This window comes from Stigmatopora nigra, chromosome 10, assembly GCF_051989575.1.
Source record: "Stigmatopora nigra isolate UIUO_SnigA chromosome 10, RoL_Snig_1.1, whole genome shotgun sequence".
Classification (NCBI taxonomy): Eukaryota; Metazoa; Chordata; class Actinopteri; order Syngnathiformes; family Syngnathidae; genus Stigmatopora; species Stigmatopora nigra.
Genome location: NC_135517.1, coordinates 3,502,192 through 3,520,528, shown reverse-complemented (window position 1 = coordinate 3,520,528; position 18,337 = coordinate 3,502,192). Strand labels below are relative to the sequence as shown.

Sequence of the window (18,337 nt, the reverse complement as noted above, 5' to 3'; positions counted from 1 at the left end):
AAACACCGAATATCTAAAAAGAGTTTATTTTCAGTGCACATTTGAAAGAATATGATAGTCACTTGAACGTCCACTTAAATAAGTGTCGTTTTAGACAACAGTCCTGCTATTGTTCCCTAATAAAATAGTTTATCTGAAATATATTTATTCCAATTCAACAATACTATTTTAGCAATTTAATAATTACAGTATATACACGCAGGACTGTGTGAACTTAACTGTATTTTCAAACATTGTGTACATTCAACAAATATAAAGGAAAAAGAAGTTAAAGGACAGACAAAGATTAGATATTAAGAGAAAAAAATAGGTTAAAAAAAGATGTATAAAGGACACAAAACAAACATGAACAGCTTCAAGTGAAATTGTGCACAATTAAAAAAATTCATTCACATTTACCATCAATTGGAGTGATTGTCATTCGGTGCAACGCAAGAATGTCAACACGAACACTTCACTCACAAATTGACAGTGAAAAATAAACTTGAGTTGCACCCAAAAAGGTGTGGAAGACATGACAGAACTGGAGTGGCTCCTTTAAATGAACACCTATCAATATTTGACAATTTAACATGACTTTCCAATCATTTAATACTCACATTTAGCTTTTAAAAAATTGGGATGTACCCAACTTGTGTCTTCTGGCTGTCAACAATCGCAACAAACCAGAATGATCATCAGTAAGGTGGAAAAAAATGATAATAATCAGGCCATAGATCATGGGGTAGGGAATCTATAGCTCAGGAGCCACATGTGGCTCTTTCAATAGGTTTATCTAGCTCTTCGCTAACCTGAGCTAAAATATGAAACCCACTAGTGACAGAACTGAGATACTACATCTAAAACTGCTTTAATCTTCGTTTTTTTTGGATTAAACTGCTAGAATGCATACTCATTGATTAGCAGCTGGATAAGAATGTCAAAAGTATTAATTTTTTCCACTTTAAAAGTAGTGAAATGACTAAAATAAAAGAAAAACATTGACTTTTAAATTGGGAGTATGCTCTCAAAGGAATAACATTAGCAAATATGAATTGTTTATGGCTCTTTTGGTCAAAAAAGGTTCCTGAGCCCTGCCATAGATGTTAATAATGCCAGTTGTCTGTCTTCCCTATTAACTCATTCTCTCAGGCACATCAGACTCTCCGTGTGGTCAGCCACTGCTTCTCGCATCATCTCACACGCACATTCGCGGCAGCGTTCTCTCTCGCACGCTCTCATGGCCTTTCACTCTCTCGTTCACCGAAGAGGTGTATTTAGCTTTCGTTCATTTGTTTCTCAGTGAGCTTCGAGCACACCGGCGACAGGTCGCCGATGTGACGCTCGAGGTTCCGATCCGTTCATCCCGGGGTGGAACTGCGCAGGGCGTCTTCCATCTTGGCTCGAGCCACTTTGTAGCGCTGCACGATCTGTTTGACGTGCTCTTCTTCTTCACGTTGGAGGATGAGGAGGAAGTTTTTCAGTTCCGGGGTGGAGAAGGCGTCCCACTGTAATGGGTGGGGTACATGGGATTAATTGTTTTTAAGAAGGGGAGGTGGGGACATTGTAAAACCTGTACTAATTTAAAGATAGACCCAAAAAAAAATGTCTTCCATCTCAATGAAACACTTACATTGACCTCTCCAGTCTCGTTCTCCTTCAGAACAAAGCTCAAGGCCTTCTCGTTGGGTCCGGCACCAAGTCGTAGAGGTAGAGGGGCTTCCTTATCAGACAGCTTACGAATGTACACTGCAAGGAAAAAAAAAACTAAGTTCAATTTCTAGGCCACAGGTATCAAAGTGGCGGCCCGGGGGCCAAATCTGGCCCTCCGCATCATTTTGTGTGGCCCGGGAAAGTAAATCATGAGTGCCGATTTTCCGTTTTAGGATCAAATTAAAATGAAGAGTATAGATGTATATTAAATTTACTGATTTCCCCCTTTTAAATCAATAATTGTCATTTTTTTAATCATTTTTTTGTGTTTTTAGTTAAAAAATCATTTTGAAAAATCTAAAAATATATATAAAAAATCTAAAATAAACATTCTTTTAGATCTATAAAAAACTGAATATTCATTTAAATCCATTTATTAAAAAAAATCTAAATATTATATATAGAATGGTCCGGCCCACATGAAATCAAGTTAACGTTAAAGTGGGCCGCAAACCAACCTGAGTCACCCTTAATTTAGACTATTTCTAGAAGGCAGCAACCAAAACAAGTCTTTTATACCTTGATCGTGCCGCTCGCTGCGCTCAAACAGCGCAAACTTTCCGGGATTGTCAACCACGGTGAATTTCTTCAACAAGGCCTCGATGACTTCGCGGGCCGACGTGCGGGAGCTAATGTGCAAGTGTTTGGATGCGTCTTTAGGCAAGTAGAAGGAGGTCCTCCTCTTCACGCCGGAGCCCTTCTTAGACGCGGCATTTGAGGGTCCTTTCTTGGGGTGCATGACGGACACGGGGCGCGCCAGCTTGAATTGCACTTTGATGAAGCCCGTGAAGGAACCATCTTTGTTCTAGAAGACGGATGCAAGAACCAATCAGTGAGTATTTGACACTAGGAAGGGGGGTTGAATTTGTTCAGGCAAACACATACTGCATTCATGAACAGATTGCTATTGATCTGAGCGTTGTACTCCTTGACCTTCTTCTGGGTATCAGCAGGCGTCAACACTTGCTTGCCATTTTCAGTCACTTCATCCTGAGAAAAAGGAAAAAAAAAGGGTTTAGACCACAAGTACAGACTTCTAAGTGTTCCCTTCCAAACATAAACAGGAAAGGAGGACCTCCACCCAGGCGGGACTGAGGAAGGAAAGTCACTTTTTCCTTTACCTTGTGTCTCCATTTAAAAAAGGAAAGGAAAATCTGTTGTAGTGTTAGAAAAGTAGTTTCATTAGGGATTTCAATAGCTGAAACAAAGTTAAAATTTAGATATTTTAATACTCTGTTTTTTTGTTGATACAAATTTTGGCACCATTTTTTTTAGGAATATTTTACGATTATTTATTTGTAGTTCCACTTTTTATATGCATTTTTTTTAGCTTGGTTAATTATATTAGTAACTCGGTCTATAACTAAGTTTTGGATTCAAGTGTGTATAAATTTGTTTTTGAAATATTTTCTCCTACCGTATTTTCACGACTATAAGGCGCACTTAAAAGTCTTAAATTTCTCCAAAATAGACAGTGTGCCTTATAATCCAGTGTGCTTTATATATGGGGAAAAAATTAAAATATGACTTTTATTGACAGTGCGCCTTAAAATGCAGTGCGCCTTGTATGTGTGAAAATACTGCACTTTTTCCCCTACCCCAAGAATAAAAAAAAAACTAAATTTTACCTATTTTTATACATAATATCTTACCATCCAATAGAATAAACAAACACTTGAATGCCTTTATTCTAGCTGCCATTGTGAAATATTATAGCTTGAATAGACTTGTTTATTTTTTTTTTAATTTGGCAATCGCCAGTTGCATCAGTCTCACTTCCTGCCAACGCAGGCAAAAGTGACGCCATCCAATCTCATTCGGCGCCTGCGCCTTGCAACTACGGGGGGTCTGATGAGGGAATCGGGGGGAGGGGGTCTGTAGATGGGGCCTGTATCGTGCAACTTGCAGCTGTTATCCATGACACCAAGGAAAAAGCTCAACAGTGCATTCCTTCAGCAAGAGCTCATGTAAAAATAGCCCCCGCTTGGTGGGAGATACAAAGCCCTCCCTTGTATAGACATCCTGCGCGGTCAGCTGACTCCTCAACTAGTCACGTTCCAGCATAAGTAGCAAATTGCCATTTTCCTGCGTACGCAAGCCGCCCGGCATTTCCTGCCCCGATAAGAAGTACAATTCATTACCACCCAAGCTACTTTCAAAGAGCATTAAAACTCCTAAAATCAATATTGAATGCTATTCCCAATGTTGTAGTTTGAATACTAGCCTGGAAGAAAAACATGCATTAAAAAAAGCAAGTATCTGGAGGAAAAAAATCAATTACATCCTTACATGGAGACTTAATGAATTGTTTTTTTCGAGGGATGCTGAGAATTAATCAATAACTCAATAAGAGGATACAGAGGAGTTGATGGAAGTAAAAAACATAAGATAGGTGCGGGCTACTATAACAAAAATTCCACAACATCCCATGAATCATAAATGACGCAAGAGTATAGTCGATGAATGGTGGGTGTTAATGTGGAAATGTGACTGGCGCTTTTGTCTCGGAAAATTCATTCAAATCAAGGCTGCATGCCGGCTGACATTTACAATGGTTAACATTATGGCATTTTGACAGAAGTTAAATAAGTAATTAAAACAAGCAAACAGAAAAAACTGTCAAAATGGCCAAAAGTCAAATGACAGTTCGCCCCCAATAACTAGGAAACCAAATGTAACCAAGAAACAGGAACCGAAGATAAAACTTCCACATTTAACTGATGTCCTCTTTTCTTTGTATCTTTATTATTACAATTAAAACAACAATACTCAAGTTCCAAGTCCGTTTTAACAAATAAAGAAAAACTTTAAATGGCTTCTTTGACGACGCTTTAAAGGAGCACTTCAAAGACAACTGGGAATTTTTGTAACTGTGGTCATTAAAGACTACTAAATGAAGCCTAATTGTCCCAATGTATTTCTGATAAATATGATGTATATTCTTATTTTTTGCCTCTCACCTTCTTTACTTGGGTATTCGCTTTGCGACTTTTAGGAAAGAAGGACGTGCGAGCTGTGAAAAACTGCTCAAATTCTGCGTCGGAGTCAGCCGCCTCGTCGCTGCAGTATCCGCTGCTGGTGGAGCTTCCCCATGTCTTCTCGAAGGAAGGCAATGACTTTTCCGAGCTAATGGCCGTACTTGACATGCTCATGGTGTCGTCGAGAATGGCTAAGCTACTTAACAACGTCTCGACAAATTACCTAAATTAAAAAGTTGTTGGATGCTGCGTGAACTTCGACGAAGACCAACTGTATCAAACGTGCGACAAATACCTCAAATAACTTGATAGGTCGAATATAATAATAAAAAAAAACCTTCGTAAATCAGTTTAGTAAACTTGTTCTATCAGCCACGTTTCCGCTCTACGAAGTATTACTGTGTGAAACAGGATGTGCTTGGGTGGAGACCCCGCCCGGCCGGTGGCAACGCCCATATGCCGTTATCTTTGGAAAATACACAAATCCAACTCCGCGCATTCTGATTGGACGATATGCGCTTCCGAAGAGACACCAGAGTCCAATATGCCTTCTGATTGGACAACGAAGCCGGCGAAGAAAAAGAACTACGCATGCGTAAAAACAAACCACCACCCACCCTCAAGTTCCACGCAGGCAACCCGCCAATGGTCACGTGACGGTTTTTCAAGGATAAACATCAAGCGTCATATTCTGCCGACAATTTATATTTGGAAAAGTAATTGTTTTGCTAAATTATTATGCACCTTGAAAAACCACGAACCTTTCTTTAAAGAGTAAAAGTTATTGTTAGTCAAGTGATACAAAAAGGAGAAAAAATAGCATTATGTTGGTAATATATATGTATAATAGTAGAAAGTACTCCAGTCTGTAATATATTCTTAAAAAAACAAATATTACGTTGAGATTACATATTAACGGCATTCAAATGTTCTTCTCTAATGTTTGAATTACTCTTAGTGTAAATATATTTTGTCAAAAAACTTGCACAAGGTTTTACTAGTAAATTTCTCAACATTAACGCATTACTCAAAGTACCTTGCAACACTTCCTTCTATCCTTGTACGATACAGTAAAAATATTTCCACAACTTTAATCAAATGTTTTTCAAAATCCTCTTTTAAGTGAATGTTGAAAAGTCTCCAAAATTATAACCCTGTACGCAGTAATAAAACTTTGCACTGTCATTCGACAATTTCCCCAAATAAACGCATTTCATAGAGTATCTCTACAGTACTTCCCTTTGTAAATAATATACCAGTCATTTTTCTTCTTATATGTACTTGGACAGTGTAATCATGCCATAACTGAAGATATGAGTATAAAATACAAATGTGGTAATCATCGTATTTATGGTCTTAGTGGGAAAATATGTCACTTGGGTGTTATAATAAAGAGATAAATAGATTTTTTACCACATTGGTGTCTGTTTCGATGGTGTGCTCCACAACCAACGTGTATTCGGTGGAAGAAACTCGATCCCAGCTGCAGTCCAATCGGATTAAGGGCCGACAGCGATAATGGCAGGTGAACTTGCAATCTGGAAGAATGTTTTAGACGCACAGGAAAAGTGATTAAAAATTATATTGCATTAGGTAGTGAATAAGTCTAGTACTGCCCATTTAAGTTTTTGGGGGGTCTTTCATGCATAAAAATTCAGTTTGGAGACCTGTCTTGCAAGTCCTATGGTGCATGTATATATATTTTTATTATAATACAAGTAGTGATGATACAATTTGCCACAATAATATTGTTTTGTTACTGGCAGCCACATTTTAAAATAAGAATGCTAAATTACCAGGAAACTAATCCCTTTTAACACAATTGTGGACTATAACTAGGGTATTTTTATATGTTATGTGATATTTATATACTTGTAAGAATCAATAAACAAAGCATAAAGTACTCAAAGTCACAAGTGGTCAAATCAGGCGCAAAATTGCGGAAAATGATTGTTTGATAATCACAATAAAGATGCAGGACTCTACTTTTTACACAACATTAGCAAATGTGTATATTTGTGTGTGAAGACATTTCCATACATTTAAAAATGGCCGACCTGACTTATTTCGACCCATTTTAACATGGCAAGATCATGGGCGATTTGAGTGTTTTGAGTTATGAGCGACACCAGAGACAAAATGAAATTCTTATCTCAAAACTCACTTTCACAACGCAAACTCTGTTTGTAGAGACCCCAGATGAAATCCCCACACAGGTCGCACCAGGTCGGCTGAGTATGACTACATGGCTGGAAATCATGGCCTTCCCCACTCTCCTCCACCTGATGCCGGTCCGACTCGCAGCTGCTCATGACTCGGATGATGCCCACCCGGCTTAGGAGATCGGGTACTTTTCCCGGGCTGATCCTCAGGGCGTTGGCTCGCTCTAAGCGAGGAGGGGAGCGAGGGCAAGTGGCTCCGGTCAGCCGGGTGGGTTCGGTGTCTGGATTCATGTCGCGGAGCTCGATTAGCTCCCCCGCCGACATGGCGTCACTTCCCAGACATCCGGGGTCACTGAGGAGGAAAACACCTTGGTTAATATATCTATGCCTAGGGGGAGGCAGACCAATTAGATGAGGGAAGGCACAAAAATACCATTTTGGCTGCCCCTACTGGTGATAAGATGTCATTAGTTTTGACCGCTTATCAGTTAAAAGAATATCTAAGCATTGGGTTTTTGGTATTTTCAAATGTTGTCGTGAAGAGCAAAAACACATGAAAATGGGTTCCTTTTTAGTCATTTTACCACATTTAATGTAGAAAAAGTCTGAATTTTTTGACAACATTGTTACACTGTTACTAATCAATGAGAGAGCCGCGTGTGGCTTTCGAGCCATGGCCTCCTTAACCCTGATCTGAGCTCAGGTAATGAAAGAGAATGATTTCGACGTCTATTGCTGTCAATGGTAGTGAATGGACGAGTTCTGTGAGTTTTTATCGAATATAAAATGGGATTCGTAGTTTGGATTAGTAATAATATTGGGAAAGCAGGTGAGGCATTCACGTGTAATCGGTTTTCAAGTTACAGATAATATTTTTATTTGTATTTATTAATTTTGGGCTTCTTGGGGGTATATATTTTACAAAACGCACATTCGAAAACGAAAACAGATGCAAAGCACAATGCCTGAATGTCAGCAGACTGTGAGAAAAGTACCTCACCGCAACTCGCTCATGAATAAACAGCGACGTCTTAACTAACCACCGTTAAAAAGTACGCTCGCCCATTTCCCCTCAAAACTAAAACATAATAATAAACATTTCCATAAAAAACGAACAATTCCATCCATTATGGCTTATTCCAACTCACCCAATGAGATGAGAAAGATATGCGCTTTGTTTGAAAAACATCTTTCATCCGGAGAAGAAAACTTTCCACGGCGGACATCTCTCTCCGTCCGGCCGGGAAGGAGCCTCTTTTCTCGGCGTGCAGACTTGGGGGTTCGCGGTGTCACCCCTGGTTGTTCCTCACGGGTATGCCTGGTGCCATCACGGGGGAGGACGCTCCGTTAGAAGCACGATGGAGGATATTGGTTACAACTAAGAAAGGTTGCAGTTAAAGGAGGAGGGGAGGGAGAATCAGCAGATGAACCGCATGAACATCCGGGATGTTTTCAAAGGAGAAGGCCGAGGAAAAGGGCGTGCAACAATCTACTATGTACTTCATTGACATTTTCCCCCATGGTGGGAACCCCAAATGTGCCCCTCAGCTCAAAATATGGTTTATTTTTTCATATCTAAGCGTCCCAAATGAAACTTTTCAGAAAAATTACCTTATACTGATAAAATATTTAAGTTATATTTCTTTCTTTTGCATTTTCTGAGTCTGTGGAGACTATTTTGAATCAAAATACTATAGCAATGTTAGCTTTCGGGGATAATTCATGTTTTTTTTCGTGAAAAATGTAAACTTTTTAAAGTTCAAAAGCATAAAAAAAGTCCTGGAAAACGTCTGTCCGCGCTCATCTTTTGTTTACATTCACACAGCTGTTTTGCAGACGGTGATTATTTCTCCAAAATGGCGGCTAACGGTTTCAAAACATTAGTTTCTGTTTCTACGTGGTGCTAACTTGCATAAGTTAGCCTGTCATGAGACTGTTTTCATTTCCACAAAAAAATGTGCTTTAGGCAGTCAAATGCTTACATATAATTTCATGCATTTATAGGTTAACTATAAATACAAGTTTTTGTGATCAGCTGGCCCACTGGATAGGCTCCAGCACCCCATCTCTACCCTTGCAAAGCTAAAAAATGAACAGATAAAACCGACAAAATCCAGAAATCAGTAAGAAGTTTAATAACCAAATGCAAAATGGTTCAAATTAAGATTAAAATGAAAAGTCCCAGTCATTAACATCTATTTTCAGGTCACCTTACAGATTTTCAGTGGAGTCTAGATCCGCGTTCTGGCCAGAGCATTTCTTTTTATCGTTCTTCACATCGCCTTGAGTCTTCCTATTGGCCTCCATCATAAGCTGGCATGCTTTCTTGTGTTTTGGCCAGTTTTTCACCTGGCATTCTCTGCAAAACACAGCCAAAAGATGATCAAAATGTTTCCACTTGGTAGCATTTAGGACGTCAATGGCTATCTTACCTGTGACAGTACCATTCGCCTTGGCAACGACCGCATCGCTTAGCAGCTTCTTTACCGCAACCACCACATTTTGGCTTCTCGGGGAGTAAGCTTTCCATCACGTCCAGATTGTACGTCTGAGCCAACCTGATCCGATGTAAAAGGTTAGAGATGCTCTTGCAGGCTTTTATTTTCCAGTCCTACCTTTGCGCCTGCAGCCTCAGGTCTTTTTCTGAGGCATTGAAGGTCTCTTTTACTTGATGCTTGGCAATTGCCTTCCATTTGTTGGAATTCTCCTTCATGATGTGGTTCCACATTTCGGGAATCTACGTATTTGAGAGAAAGTTGTCAAAAGTTTCACTCTTTTTTTGGTTTGTACATTCCCCTCAACTACAGTGGTGCCTCTACTTACAAATGCCCCTACTTACAAATGCCCCTACTTACAAATGCCTCTACTTACAAATGCCCCTACTTACAAATGCCTCTACTTACAAATGCCTCGAAATATGACATTTTCAGGTTTCAATCTACGAAAACCAAATATAAGTTAAACAAATACATTTTGTGTATACGTTATTTTATTCAGAAATTGTCCTGTTACTACAATTTAATGCTAAGTTGTTCTAAATTCATAGTTTAAAGTTGTTTACATGTGTTCGTGTGCTAGCATTAGCTTTATTCTTATACTTATACACTTGTGTAAATACAACATAATTTTCATGCTTGATATTCATTTTAAAACATTAATGAACACATTTCTCAAATTCTTATGTTCTTCACATCTTTTCATAACTAATTTGATCATTCTTAAAGTATTTAGTTGGTAGAATTTACATATAAAGTACTCCTCTAATTGTGAAAAATCCAAGTAACAAAACATGTTCTGAAACCAACTAATTTTGTAAGTAGAGGTAGCACTGTACTTGAGAGCAAAACTCTGAGCCACCAGGTAGCGCCATTTCGCACTTTAAACCAGAACATTTAGATTCAATGCCAAATTGTACCTGCTCTAAAACGAGTTCCTTTTTGGGCGGTTCGGGGTCAGTAACCGCCAGATGAGCCAAAAGCCGCTGAAGCTCCGCCAAATTGGGCAACTGATCAATCAACACTTCCGTCAGGAAACTACGCAGCTGTCAAAGAACAAAGACATAAGTGCGCCTGCAGAATGAGGAAATTAAGGTCACAAAACAAACATTTTTTTTCATGAACAGGAAATGAATGAGGTGTGAAAACAAAACAGTGCCAAGATACAAGTATGAAAGAGAAATGTCAACCATGTGCATCTTAATAAGATCAAATACAATTATTTTAGTGTATTTTTAGTAACTCACCTTTAGAAGCTGACTCTTATTGAAACTGTTAAAGTCATATTTCCGTTGACAGTCTTCTTTAAGAAGGAGATTATACAGGGAAATCCAAACCTGCCCATCTAGTTTTGTCATCTTTAGATGATCTTCTTCTGGTATTTTCTGCCATTTGCCGTTGATGTATTTTTCGATGTCGCCTTCTAGGGGGTCGAGAGTGATTGATATTTTGATTGGGATGAGGACAATACTCGAGTGTGACGATACCCACCTTCTGTGCGCCGACTCCACGGGCAGCACTCGATCAGGCGCACCAGTAAACAAGGGACGTTATGCGTGCACAGCATTCGGTTAATGGCGCTGATACTGGAAAGCAGTAGTGTCATTAAACTCAGTTTGGTTGGCATGGCAACGAGATTTCATGTGGGTCTGACCAGCCCAAAAAATAAGTTACTTTGCAACCATTGGTGTTGCTATATGTCCAATCCATTTTGCCTGGGAGGGGTGAAAATGGATTGGACATCTTGTTTTATGGTGCCTTTGTGGAAAACAAAGGATTTCATTCTGTATGTAGGGTATGAATGAGTTACAAAGTGTCTGACAGGTAGTACAACCCCACTAAGGGGCCGGATCGGAAACCGTAGTGGGCCACTTGGGGCCCGCCAACCGCACCTTTGGCATCACTGCTATAAAAAATGGCGTCGTGATATAAAAAATTGTACAATAAATGATACAATAATTTTTTGATTTTACAAAGTGATCTTTGAACTAAAAACACAGAAAAAATGATTAAAAAATGACAATTATTGATTTAAAAGGGGGAAAATTAGGAAATTTAATATACATATACTCTTCATTTTAATTTAGTCCTAAAACAGAAAGTCGGCACTCATTATTTACTTTCCCGGGCCACAGAAAATGATGCGGCGGGCCAGATTTGGCCCCCGGGCCGCCACTTTGACACTGTACAGCATATTAAGGGGAAGGTCTTATTAAGACATGCCAATGGAAACGTTTACCGCTGTTAATGGCTATGAATGAGTTAAAAAAAAAGTTTGAGCTAATATTTATGAAGCAGTACCTATCAGTGTGGTCAGTGATGTAGCGCAGGACGGACAGTGCCTTCAATGAAATGTTAAATTCCAACTCAGCAGCTTGAATCTGCAACTCCTAAAGAAAGAAGGACAGGCAACCGTTTAAAATACCAATACCAATACCAATACCGACTCAACCAATCAGTGTTTACCTCCTTTGAGGAAAGAACGGCTTCGCCGGCTGCCTTGTTCGTGTTTGTTTCTGTGTTATGACCGTCCTTCCCCGTGTTGGCGGCCACCAATGTGAGCTTCCGGTGGCAATAATCCACCAAATCCAGAATTGAGTCATCACTGGCCTCGCACGAATCCTACATGGACAAAATGTCTGTCAGTTAACTTAAGACGTTGGTGTACAGTAATACCTTGACATTTGAGTGTCCCAACATACAAGAAATTTGAGATACGAGAAGCTTCTGAGAAAAAAATTGCCTTGAGATAGGATAAAAATTGTGGGCAAATGTATTGCCTTGAGATAGGAGAAACATTTTAAGCATTTTCTTGCTTTGAGATAAGACAAAAATTCAAAGCAATTTTTTGCCTTGAGATACGAGAACAATTGTAAGGATGTTTGCCTTGAGATGAGAGTAATATTCTAAGCATTGTTTTGCTTTGAGATATGAGAAAAATTAAGAGCACATTTTTGCCTTGAGATGAGAGTACAATTCTAAGCAATGTTTTGCTTTGAGATATGAGAAAAGTTCTGAGCAAAGTTTTGCCTTGAGATATGAGAACAATTGTAAGCTAATTTTTGCCTTGAGATAGGAGAATAATTCTGAGCAATTTTTGCCTTGAGATAAGAGAAAAAATCGGAGAAATTTTTAAATAAAAACTTCCAAGAATGGATACAAATGTTAATGACCTTGTGATACATGACAGTCTCCAGCAAGTTGATGATGGTGGCTTCATGATGGATCTGGGTATAAAAGAACGAGCATTAGTTATGGTTCAAGTTATTTAGGACTAACAATGCGTAGGCATCTACTCACCACCATGTAAAGAGGAAATGTATTCTTGGGGGTGAAGTCCTGTAGCTGGCATAAGATGGGGAATATTTTTTGCTTCCAGACTTCAGTTAGGATCATCTCGTGCACCAGAACGGTGTTCTGAAAATAGGATAAAGAAGATCTGGAATCTGACTGAGGTACTATGTTCATTTTTAATGTATTACCCACCTTCCCATGAGACACAAGCATCTCCTTGATGTACTCATCCAGTGTGGCAGAAGCGCTGAGTATTGCCTGCATATTGAGCTTCTCAATGCGTTCATGCTGTCTAAACCATCTGTTAAGTTGAAGAAAAAATAATTTGGTGTGTTGTTTTGTTGTCTTGGAAGCAATTTAAATGGGTTAATTAATTCCTATATGCTTACTGTTTACCTAGTTTTTGCAATTTAGTCCAAAATAAAACATCCTACATCCATTATATCTTAAAATAAAAAAAATGTTTCAAATTAACATAGGAAGAAACATGCCCCTAAGAATTCCAAAACATTTGAATAACAATGTACATATCAAGCTAATTAGCGATAGCTTGTCAATAATTTGTGTAAAATGTACCTTGTCGAGCCCACATCTTGGAGGGAAAATGTCTCCAAACTTTGAACAAATGCTTCCGCCTCCACTGGCAACAGAACTGAACCCTCCATTCCTCGTTAACAAAATCCTATCGTGTAAAAAACGGTCAATTAAATGAAGTTGTATTGATGTGCGACCTAATTTCTGGTAGTCGTGTGGCCCAAGCGATGCGCAGCTGGTCGTCATGGCAACAGCACGCTGAGAGCTTCGTGACCTATGACGTCATTAAGAAGCGCCACATCACAAAGAGCGAAGTCAACACAATCATATTTGATTAAATCATCCACTTTCCTCGATAAAATGAAATAATTACAACTTAAAAGCGTTGATAAACTAAGATCAAAATGTTAAATAATGTGCTTTACTTAACATTGCACTTTGCTGTCATTAAAACACTCATTTTGAATGCTTATTCACCTTTTGGATGATTAATGCATGTCAATATGTCATAAATCGTCACTTCAAAAATCCCAACAAACTTTTATTCCTTTGAACATCATTGTTTTTCTAATTTGCTTACTACCACACAGTGAAAACATAAATAGTTAATATTAATTAAGCTGATGTTTTCATAGTTCGAAATATAGAAAAAGTTCTATCATCTTCTATATTTTTCATCGTTACTAAAAAAACATAGGTTTTTATTTTAAAATATATTTAATTTCCAATATATTTTTTTTCTACTTTTAATTATGCAAAAATGGTTTTCTCAAAAATAGTTAAGACTTTCCTCAATATCAATTTTATCTTTCTGGAAAAACAACCACATAAAAAATACCCCAAAATGTCAAAACAATGTTTTATTAATCATACTTTTTCATAAAATAAATATTTCTCCTAAACATATTAAAGAAAATAATGTTTAAAAATCATGTCACTTTTCTAGTAGGAAAAATCTTCGGTTGGTCCACTCTTCATCTGTCAATCAAACAGTCATCCATTGCGACTTCATTTCCAGCACACAACAACATTGGGATCATTTTCCAAACGTTCATCCAAATCCTTGTAGCTCAGCCCTACCAATCAAAAGCAGCAAAGTGAGCCCACTTGTTAATGAGCACACATGGTAAATAAATTCAAAAACAGGTAAAATCCTACCTGTCTTGCAGCAAATGTCGTCATAGCAATGGCACCCCGTGAAAAAACGAGGAATCTTACTCTTGTCGTCATGCCCTACCGAGACAGGATACTTTTGCAGGCGGCGGATGAGAGACTTCATAAGGCCAAACTGTATCAACTTCCTGATAGAGCGTACATACACGTGACATTATCAGACCTCATCTGACCTCCATGGTACTACATCATGTTATTTATTTTTTATTTTTTTAAAGCACTGACCTCTCATCAACCCTTTGTAATTGCTGCGAGTAACGGGAACAAAGGTCACGGACAGTAGTTCCTGGACTTAAACCGCAGTACAACTGGAACACGTCTCTTACACTTGGGGTCTTTTGACCTGACAAAAAAGACAATATCAAGAATAATTAGACACTGAACTCATTAGCTCCAATTGACAAATGTTAGCTAGCCTTCCCACTTTGAATAGATTAGATGTCTGTTTCCACTAAGAGGATTTGAATTAAAAAATAAATAAAAAAACATATACTGAAGACCACAACATATATTCTGTCAATACTATACTGGCAGTGTATTATTTATACTACACTCTCTTATAATTTAGAATCCCCAACCCTAAATATATTTACCTTGCTTAGTGACATAGTTCAAACACTCCTCTTGGATGAGTTTGTCATCGATCAGGCTCTGCACTTTGGGGGTGGTACAGTACACATTGGAGTACTAAAAGTAGGCAAACAACAACAAATGAAGGTCACAGCGCAAAAAAAAAAGAGTCCAGCTACAAAATGTTTCAAGGATACTTTGATAGTGCTTTGACAGCAATACACACAAAAAACACAACATAGTAACTTCCGACAATACCTGGAATATAGACACCAAAGTGACAATATCATAATACCTGTCAAATGGAAAATGAAATATGGATTACCTAGTGGTAGTACTTGGAATTAAAAATACAGGACTAGGACAAAGTTACATTTGTTTACGTATTTTTACTCACAGCAGATTCTGCACGGCGATACGAACTATATTCAATTCCACGTCGGCTTCGGCAGAGATTTTTTGCACATGTCGGAAACCGTCGATATAAGGTAAAATCTGCAGAAGGAATGACAAAAAAAAATGATTATTTAGCTATTACATGGCATAACGTGAGATTAAACAATAAAGCACCTGCTGAGTGGTGAGATCCCATTGAGAGTTAATAAAGTGGTCAATATTTTGGATGAAAACCGGAACGTCGTAGTCCTGGACCACCGGGGGATCATTCCGTAGAGGGATTAGCTTCAAGTGAATAGTGTTAGATTTATCTAAAGAAAGGAAAAAATGGAATAATGACAGTGAATTCCTTCAAAAATTTCCCCTACAGGGCAATGTTCCCTCGTCTTCACTGCGCAGCAGCTATCATATGGCGCGTAGTAAATAAAATCCAAACTTTTTTTTTAACCCTTTTCCCCATGATGGCGCTGTTTACATGGCAGCCAATGGCAGTAGCTCTGTCCACTCTTATGTTTTTTTGTGTTTTACTGCATGTTTTACATGAAAAAATGATATGCACCTGCTTATGGCAGGTGTAATACTGGTGTGCCCATAACGAGTAATGATGATTGGTACTCATTGCGCTTAGGGAGGTTATCTTTCTACCCAGACCAACGAAAAATTAGAGGGAACATTGCTGCAGGGCAGATTCCATCCAGTCTGATACGCATTTTTATGAGCTTTTTGGTAGCCTAAATAACTGAATTGCCTAAACCATCGAGACAAATCATGATTTCATTGTCTGTAGCTAATCCAAAATTTCCAGAAACGGTTCCAGCAAATAACTGACTTTTACGACCCAGATATTTAATTCAACGTGATTAGATTCCTCGCTGCAGATTAGCAAAATGAGAAGCCGGCACACATGTTAGCATCCTCCTTGGAATCACACTGAGAAGAAATTCAATTCTGATTGTATCTTTTACATAATTTTCTCCATAAATCTAAGATTTTTTTTGACCAAAAATGGTCAAAATCCATATACACATTCTCAGATCCAATAACCAATGGGATTAGTGCACGCTAAGAAATCCCAAGTACGATAAAAACGGTACCTATGGGTAAGGTGCAGGCACCTGTTGCATTAAGGTCATCCAACAAGGTTGACATGATAGGTAGAAGTTTCTGCTTGCTTTCCTCATTGGATATGAAGCCACTTTCCAGCTGCAACACAACAAACACACACAGATCATCAACTGTCCCTTAGAAGGACAGAAAGCATCATAACAAGACAATACGCATCCCAGCTTCCATCACATCAAACTGCTGCCCTCTGGAAGGCGCTACAGAGCCACAACATCTAAGATAAACAGACTTAAGGATAGTTTCTTCCTAAAAACTGTCACCATACTCAACTCAAGTTCTGCACTTAGGACCTGATCAAGACTTATTACTATGACATATACTACTTATTTATCCATGACTACTTATTGATTATTTACTTATCATTACTATATATTGATTATCTATGTGTTGGTTTGTTTGTTATTGAGTCCATAGACTTAGCGAGTGGTGGGCTATCAACAACTAGGCACTAAACGTCTCCAAAACCATGGAACTCATCCTGGACTTGAGACGGAACAATTTGGTGATCTCACTTGGACTACTTATTATTTTTTCTTATTTACTGATTATGTATCTGTCTGTTTTTGTTATTTGAAAGCTTTAAATCTCATTTTACTTATAAAACGGCAATAAAAACATTCAATTCAATGCTTTGGCGATCAACAAAATTGGCATCCCTGGTCTATCACATCTTAATATATCAATCGACTGATTTTTTCTACATTACAATTTTAGATATTATAAGATACCCTTTGTTCCCACATGATAGCACTTCCCATTTTCACATTGAAACTCAAGACTGTTTGACCTATTTCCCAACTTTTTTTGGATAGTTTCTTTGTTTTGGGAGATCAAAATGTACTTATTTACCTCTAGCGTAGTAAGATATCCAGAAAGCTTCTTCACAATTGGTTCAAGGACACATGTATTTGTTTGTGCATCACAAACAAAACCTAGATTAAATAAGAGGGCATTGCGGCTGTACTTCTTGTGTTCGATGCACACTGGACACCCGATTAATTTTTTACCCATTGCAGTGCTATGGAGAAATGAAAAGGATGTTGGGTTAGCTGAAAATGTCAATTGAATACTGAGTTATTAATGATTTACTTTCATACACTGTTATGAGTTTGTTTTGCAGCTCCTGTTTGGTGATAATGTAGACTTGGACAGTGTCAAAGAGCTCCCTTGAAATGTACTCTTCTGGGACCTATTAGAAGACAATAAGAAAAATAATTATCATTTTTATTATTAATTAGAGTGGATGATGATGATTATGTTGTTCATTTTTCTCATTGAGGGAATAAACAGACATAATACTGACAGAAAATATTTCACTCACCTGATATGTGATTTTCGGACCCAAAGTCGGATGAAATTCGCTAAAAAATATGCACCCAATTCTCACGTCCATGCTCATAATAAATCTTTTATAAGGATTTTTTTTTACTCTATTTAAAATGGCTTGAAACTGGCAAAAGCTAGCTGGCTGCTAAGATAAAGTTGTCGTTTGGACACGAAAAGCACAAATCCAAATCATGCTCATAATCTAACAAAATCGATTATGATGGTGAAGTTTAGCATTATCTGAAAAGTTAGATCATATTTGAAATTGAGAAGATTTTGACAGAATCGCGACCACATTGAGTAAAAACAGTGAAGGTGCTTTCAGGAATAGCTCGTACAAATGACAACTGGAACAACTATTGTGCGTATGACTAAGATGTAAAGCATAATTACAGCAACAGTTAACCAGCAAAGACAAAAACATAAAAAAAACAATGTCACTGCGCATCAGTTAGTGATTGTTTTAAAGATTTATGTGCGTTAATGTTACCTCAAGCGGTATTTTTACAACTGACTGTAAATGCAACACTACTCAGTGCAGTCAGTGCTGCGCAGTTTTAGCGCAAAAACACAGCTGACGTCACTTTAGCTA

General features: G+C 38.1%; 3 protein-coding genes across 4 annotated transcripts; all 3 read right to left on the bottom strand.

The window, feature by feature from the left end:
- Positions 1-10: 10 nt before the first annotated feature.
- Positions 11-8,430, bottom strand: LOC144203286 (ras association domain-containing protein 1-like). Of its 2 annotated transcripts, XM_077726678.1 has the most exons (7): positions 7,981-8,430; positions 6,835-7,184; positions 6,084-6,208; positions 2,578-2,682; positions 2,212-2,497; positions 1,613-1,728; positions 11-1,487 (listed from the first exon to the last, which is right to left on the bottom strand). In XM_077726678.1, exons 1-7 carry the CDS (start codon positions 8,019-8,021, stop codon positions 1,341-1,343), a joined length of 1,170 nt encoding a protein of 389 aa, XP_077582804.1. In that variant the 5' UTR covers positions 8,022-8,430; the 3' UTR covers positions 11-1,340. The 2 variants fall into 2 exon arrangements, with proteins under 2 accessions (XP_077582804.1, XP_077582805.1); XM_077726679.1 differs by lacking the exons at positions 6,084-6,208; positions 6,835-7,184; positions 7,981-8,430 and adding an exon at positions 4,653-5,110.
- Positions 8,431-8,944: 514 nt separating this feature from the next.
- Positions 8,945-13,412, bottom strand: zmynd10 (zinc finger, MYND-type containing 10). The gene is made up of 12 exons (XM_077726570.1): positions 13,198-13,412; positions 12,814-12,922; positions 12,628-12,744; positions 12,501-12,554; positions 11,794-11,949; positions 11,629-11,717; positions 10,819-10,913; positions 10,575-10,747; positions 10,248-10,373; positions 9,448-9,569; positions 9,265-9,390; positions 8,945-9,191 (listed from the first exon to the last, which is right to left on the bottom strand). Exons 1-12 carry the CDS (start codon positions 13,284-13,286, stop codon positions 9,044-9,046), a joined length of 1,404 nt encoding a protein of 467 aa, XP_077582696.1. The 5' UTR covers positions 13,287-13,412; the 3' UTR covers positions 8,945-9,043.
- Positions 13,413-14,000: 588 nt separating this feature from the next.
- Positions 14,001-18,244, bottom strand: nprl2 (NPR2 like, GATOR1 complex subunit). Its single transcript, XM_077726561.1, has 11 exons — positions 17,741-18,244; positions 17,517-17,608; positions 17,269-17,437; positions 16,389-16,497; positions 15,469-15,605; positions 15,296-15,393; positions 15,157-15,193; positions 14,922-15,015; positions 14,554-14,671; positions 14,314-14,456; positions 14,001-14,231 (listed from the first exon to the last, which is right to left on the bottom strand). Exons 1-11 carry the CDS (start codon positions 17,816-17,818, stop codon positions 14,164-14,166), a joined length of 1,143 nt encoding a protein of 380 aa, XP_077582687.1. The 5' UTR covers positions 17,819-18,244; the 3' UTR covers positions 14,001-14,163.
- Positions 18,245-18,337: the final 93 nt, after the last annotated feature.

Bases quoted from the DNA above. Each gene is read 5' to 3' on its own strand.
- LOC144203286 (XM_077726678.1), bottom strand. From the start codon at position 8,021: ATGTTTTTCAAACAAAGCGCATATCTTTCTCATCTCATTGG. The intron at 7,185-7,980 runs GTGAGTTGGAAT...TTTCCTCCTCAG, and splicing joins TATCTTTCTCATCTCATTGG to TGACCCCGGATGTCTGGGAA. The intron at 1,729-2,211 runs GTATAAAAGACT...TTTTCCTTGCAG, and splicing joins CAGCGAGCGGCACGATCAAG to TGTACATTCGTAAGCTGTCT.
- nprl2 (XM_077726561.1), bottom strand. From the start codon at position 17,818: ATGAGCATGGACGTGAGAATTGGGTGCATATTTTTTAGCGAATTTCAT. The intron at 17,438-17,516 runs GTATGAAAGTAA...ATTTCTCCATAG, and splicing joins CAAAACAAACTCATAACAGT to CACTGCAATGGGTAAAAAAT. The intron at 15,606-16,388 runs GTACCGTTTTTA...TCCTTTCTTTAG, and splicing joins TGCCTGCACCTTACCCATAG to ATAAATCTAACACTATTCAC.
- zmynd10 (XM_077726570.1), bottom strand. From the start codon at position 13,286: ATGGAGGGTTCAGTTCTGTTGCCAGTGGAGGCGGAAGCATTTGTTCAA. The intron at 10,748-10,818 runs GTGGGTATCGTC...ACCCCCTAGAAG, and splicing joins GTGGAGTCGGCGCACAGAAG to GCGACATCGAAAAATACATC. The intron at 9,391-9,447 runs GTAGGACTGGAA...ACATCGGATCAG, and splicing joins CTGAGGCTGCAGGCGCAAAG to GTTGGCTCAGACGTACAATC.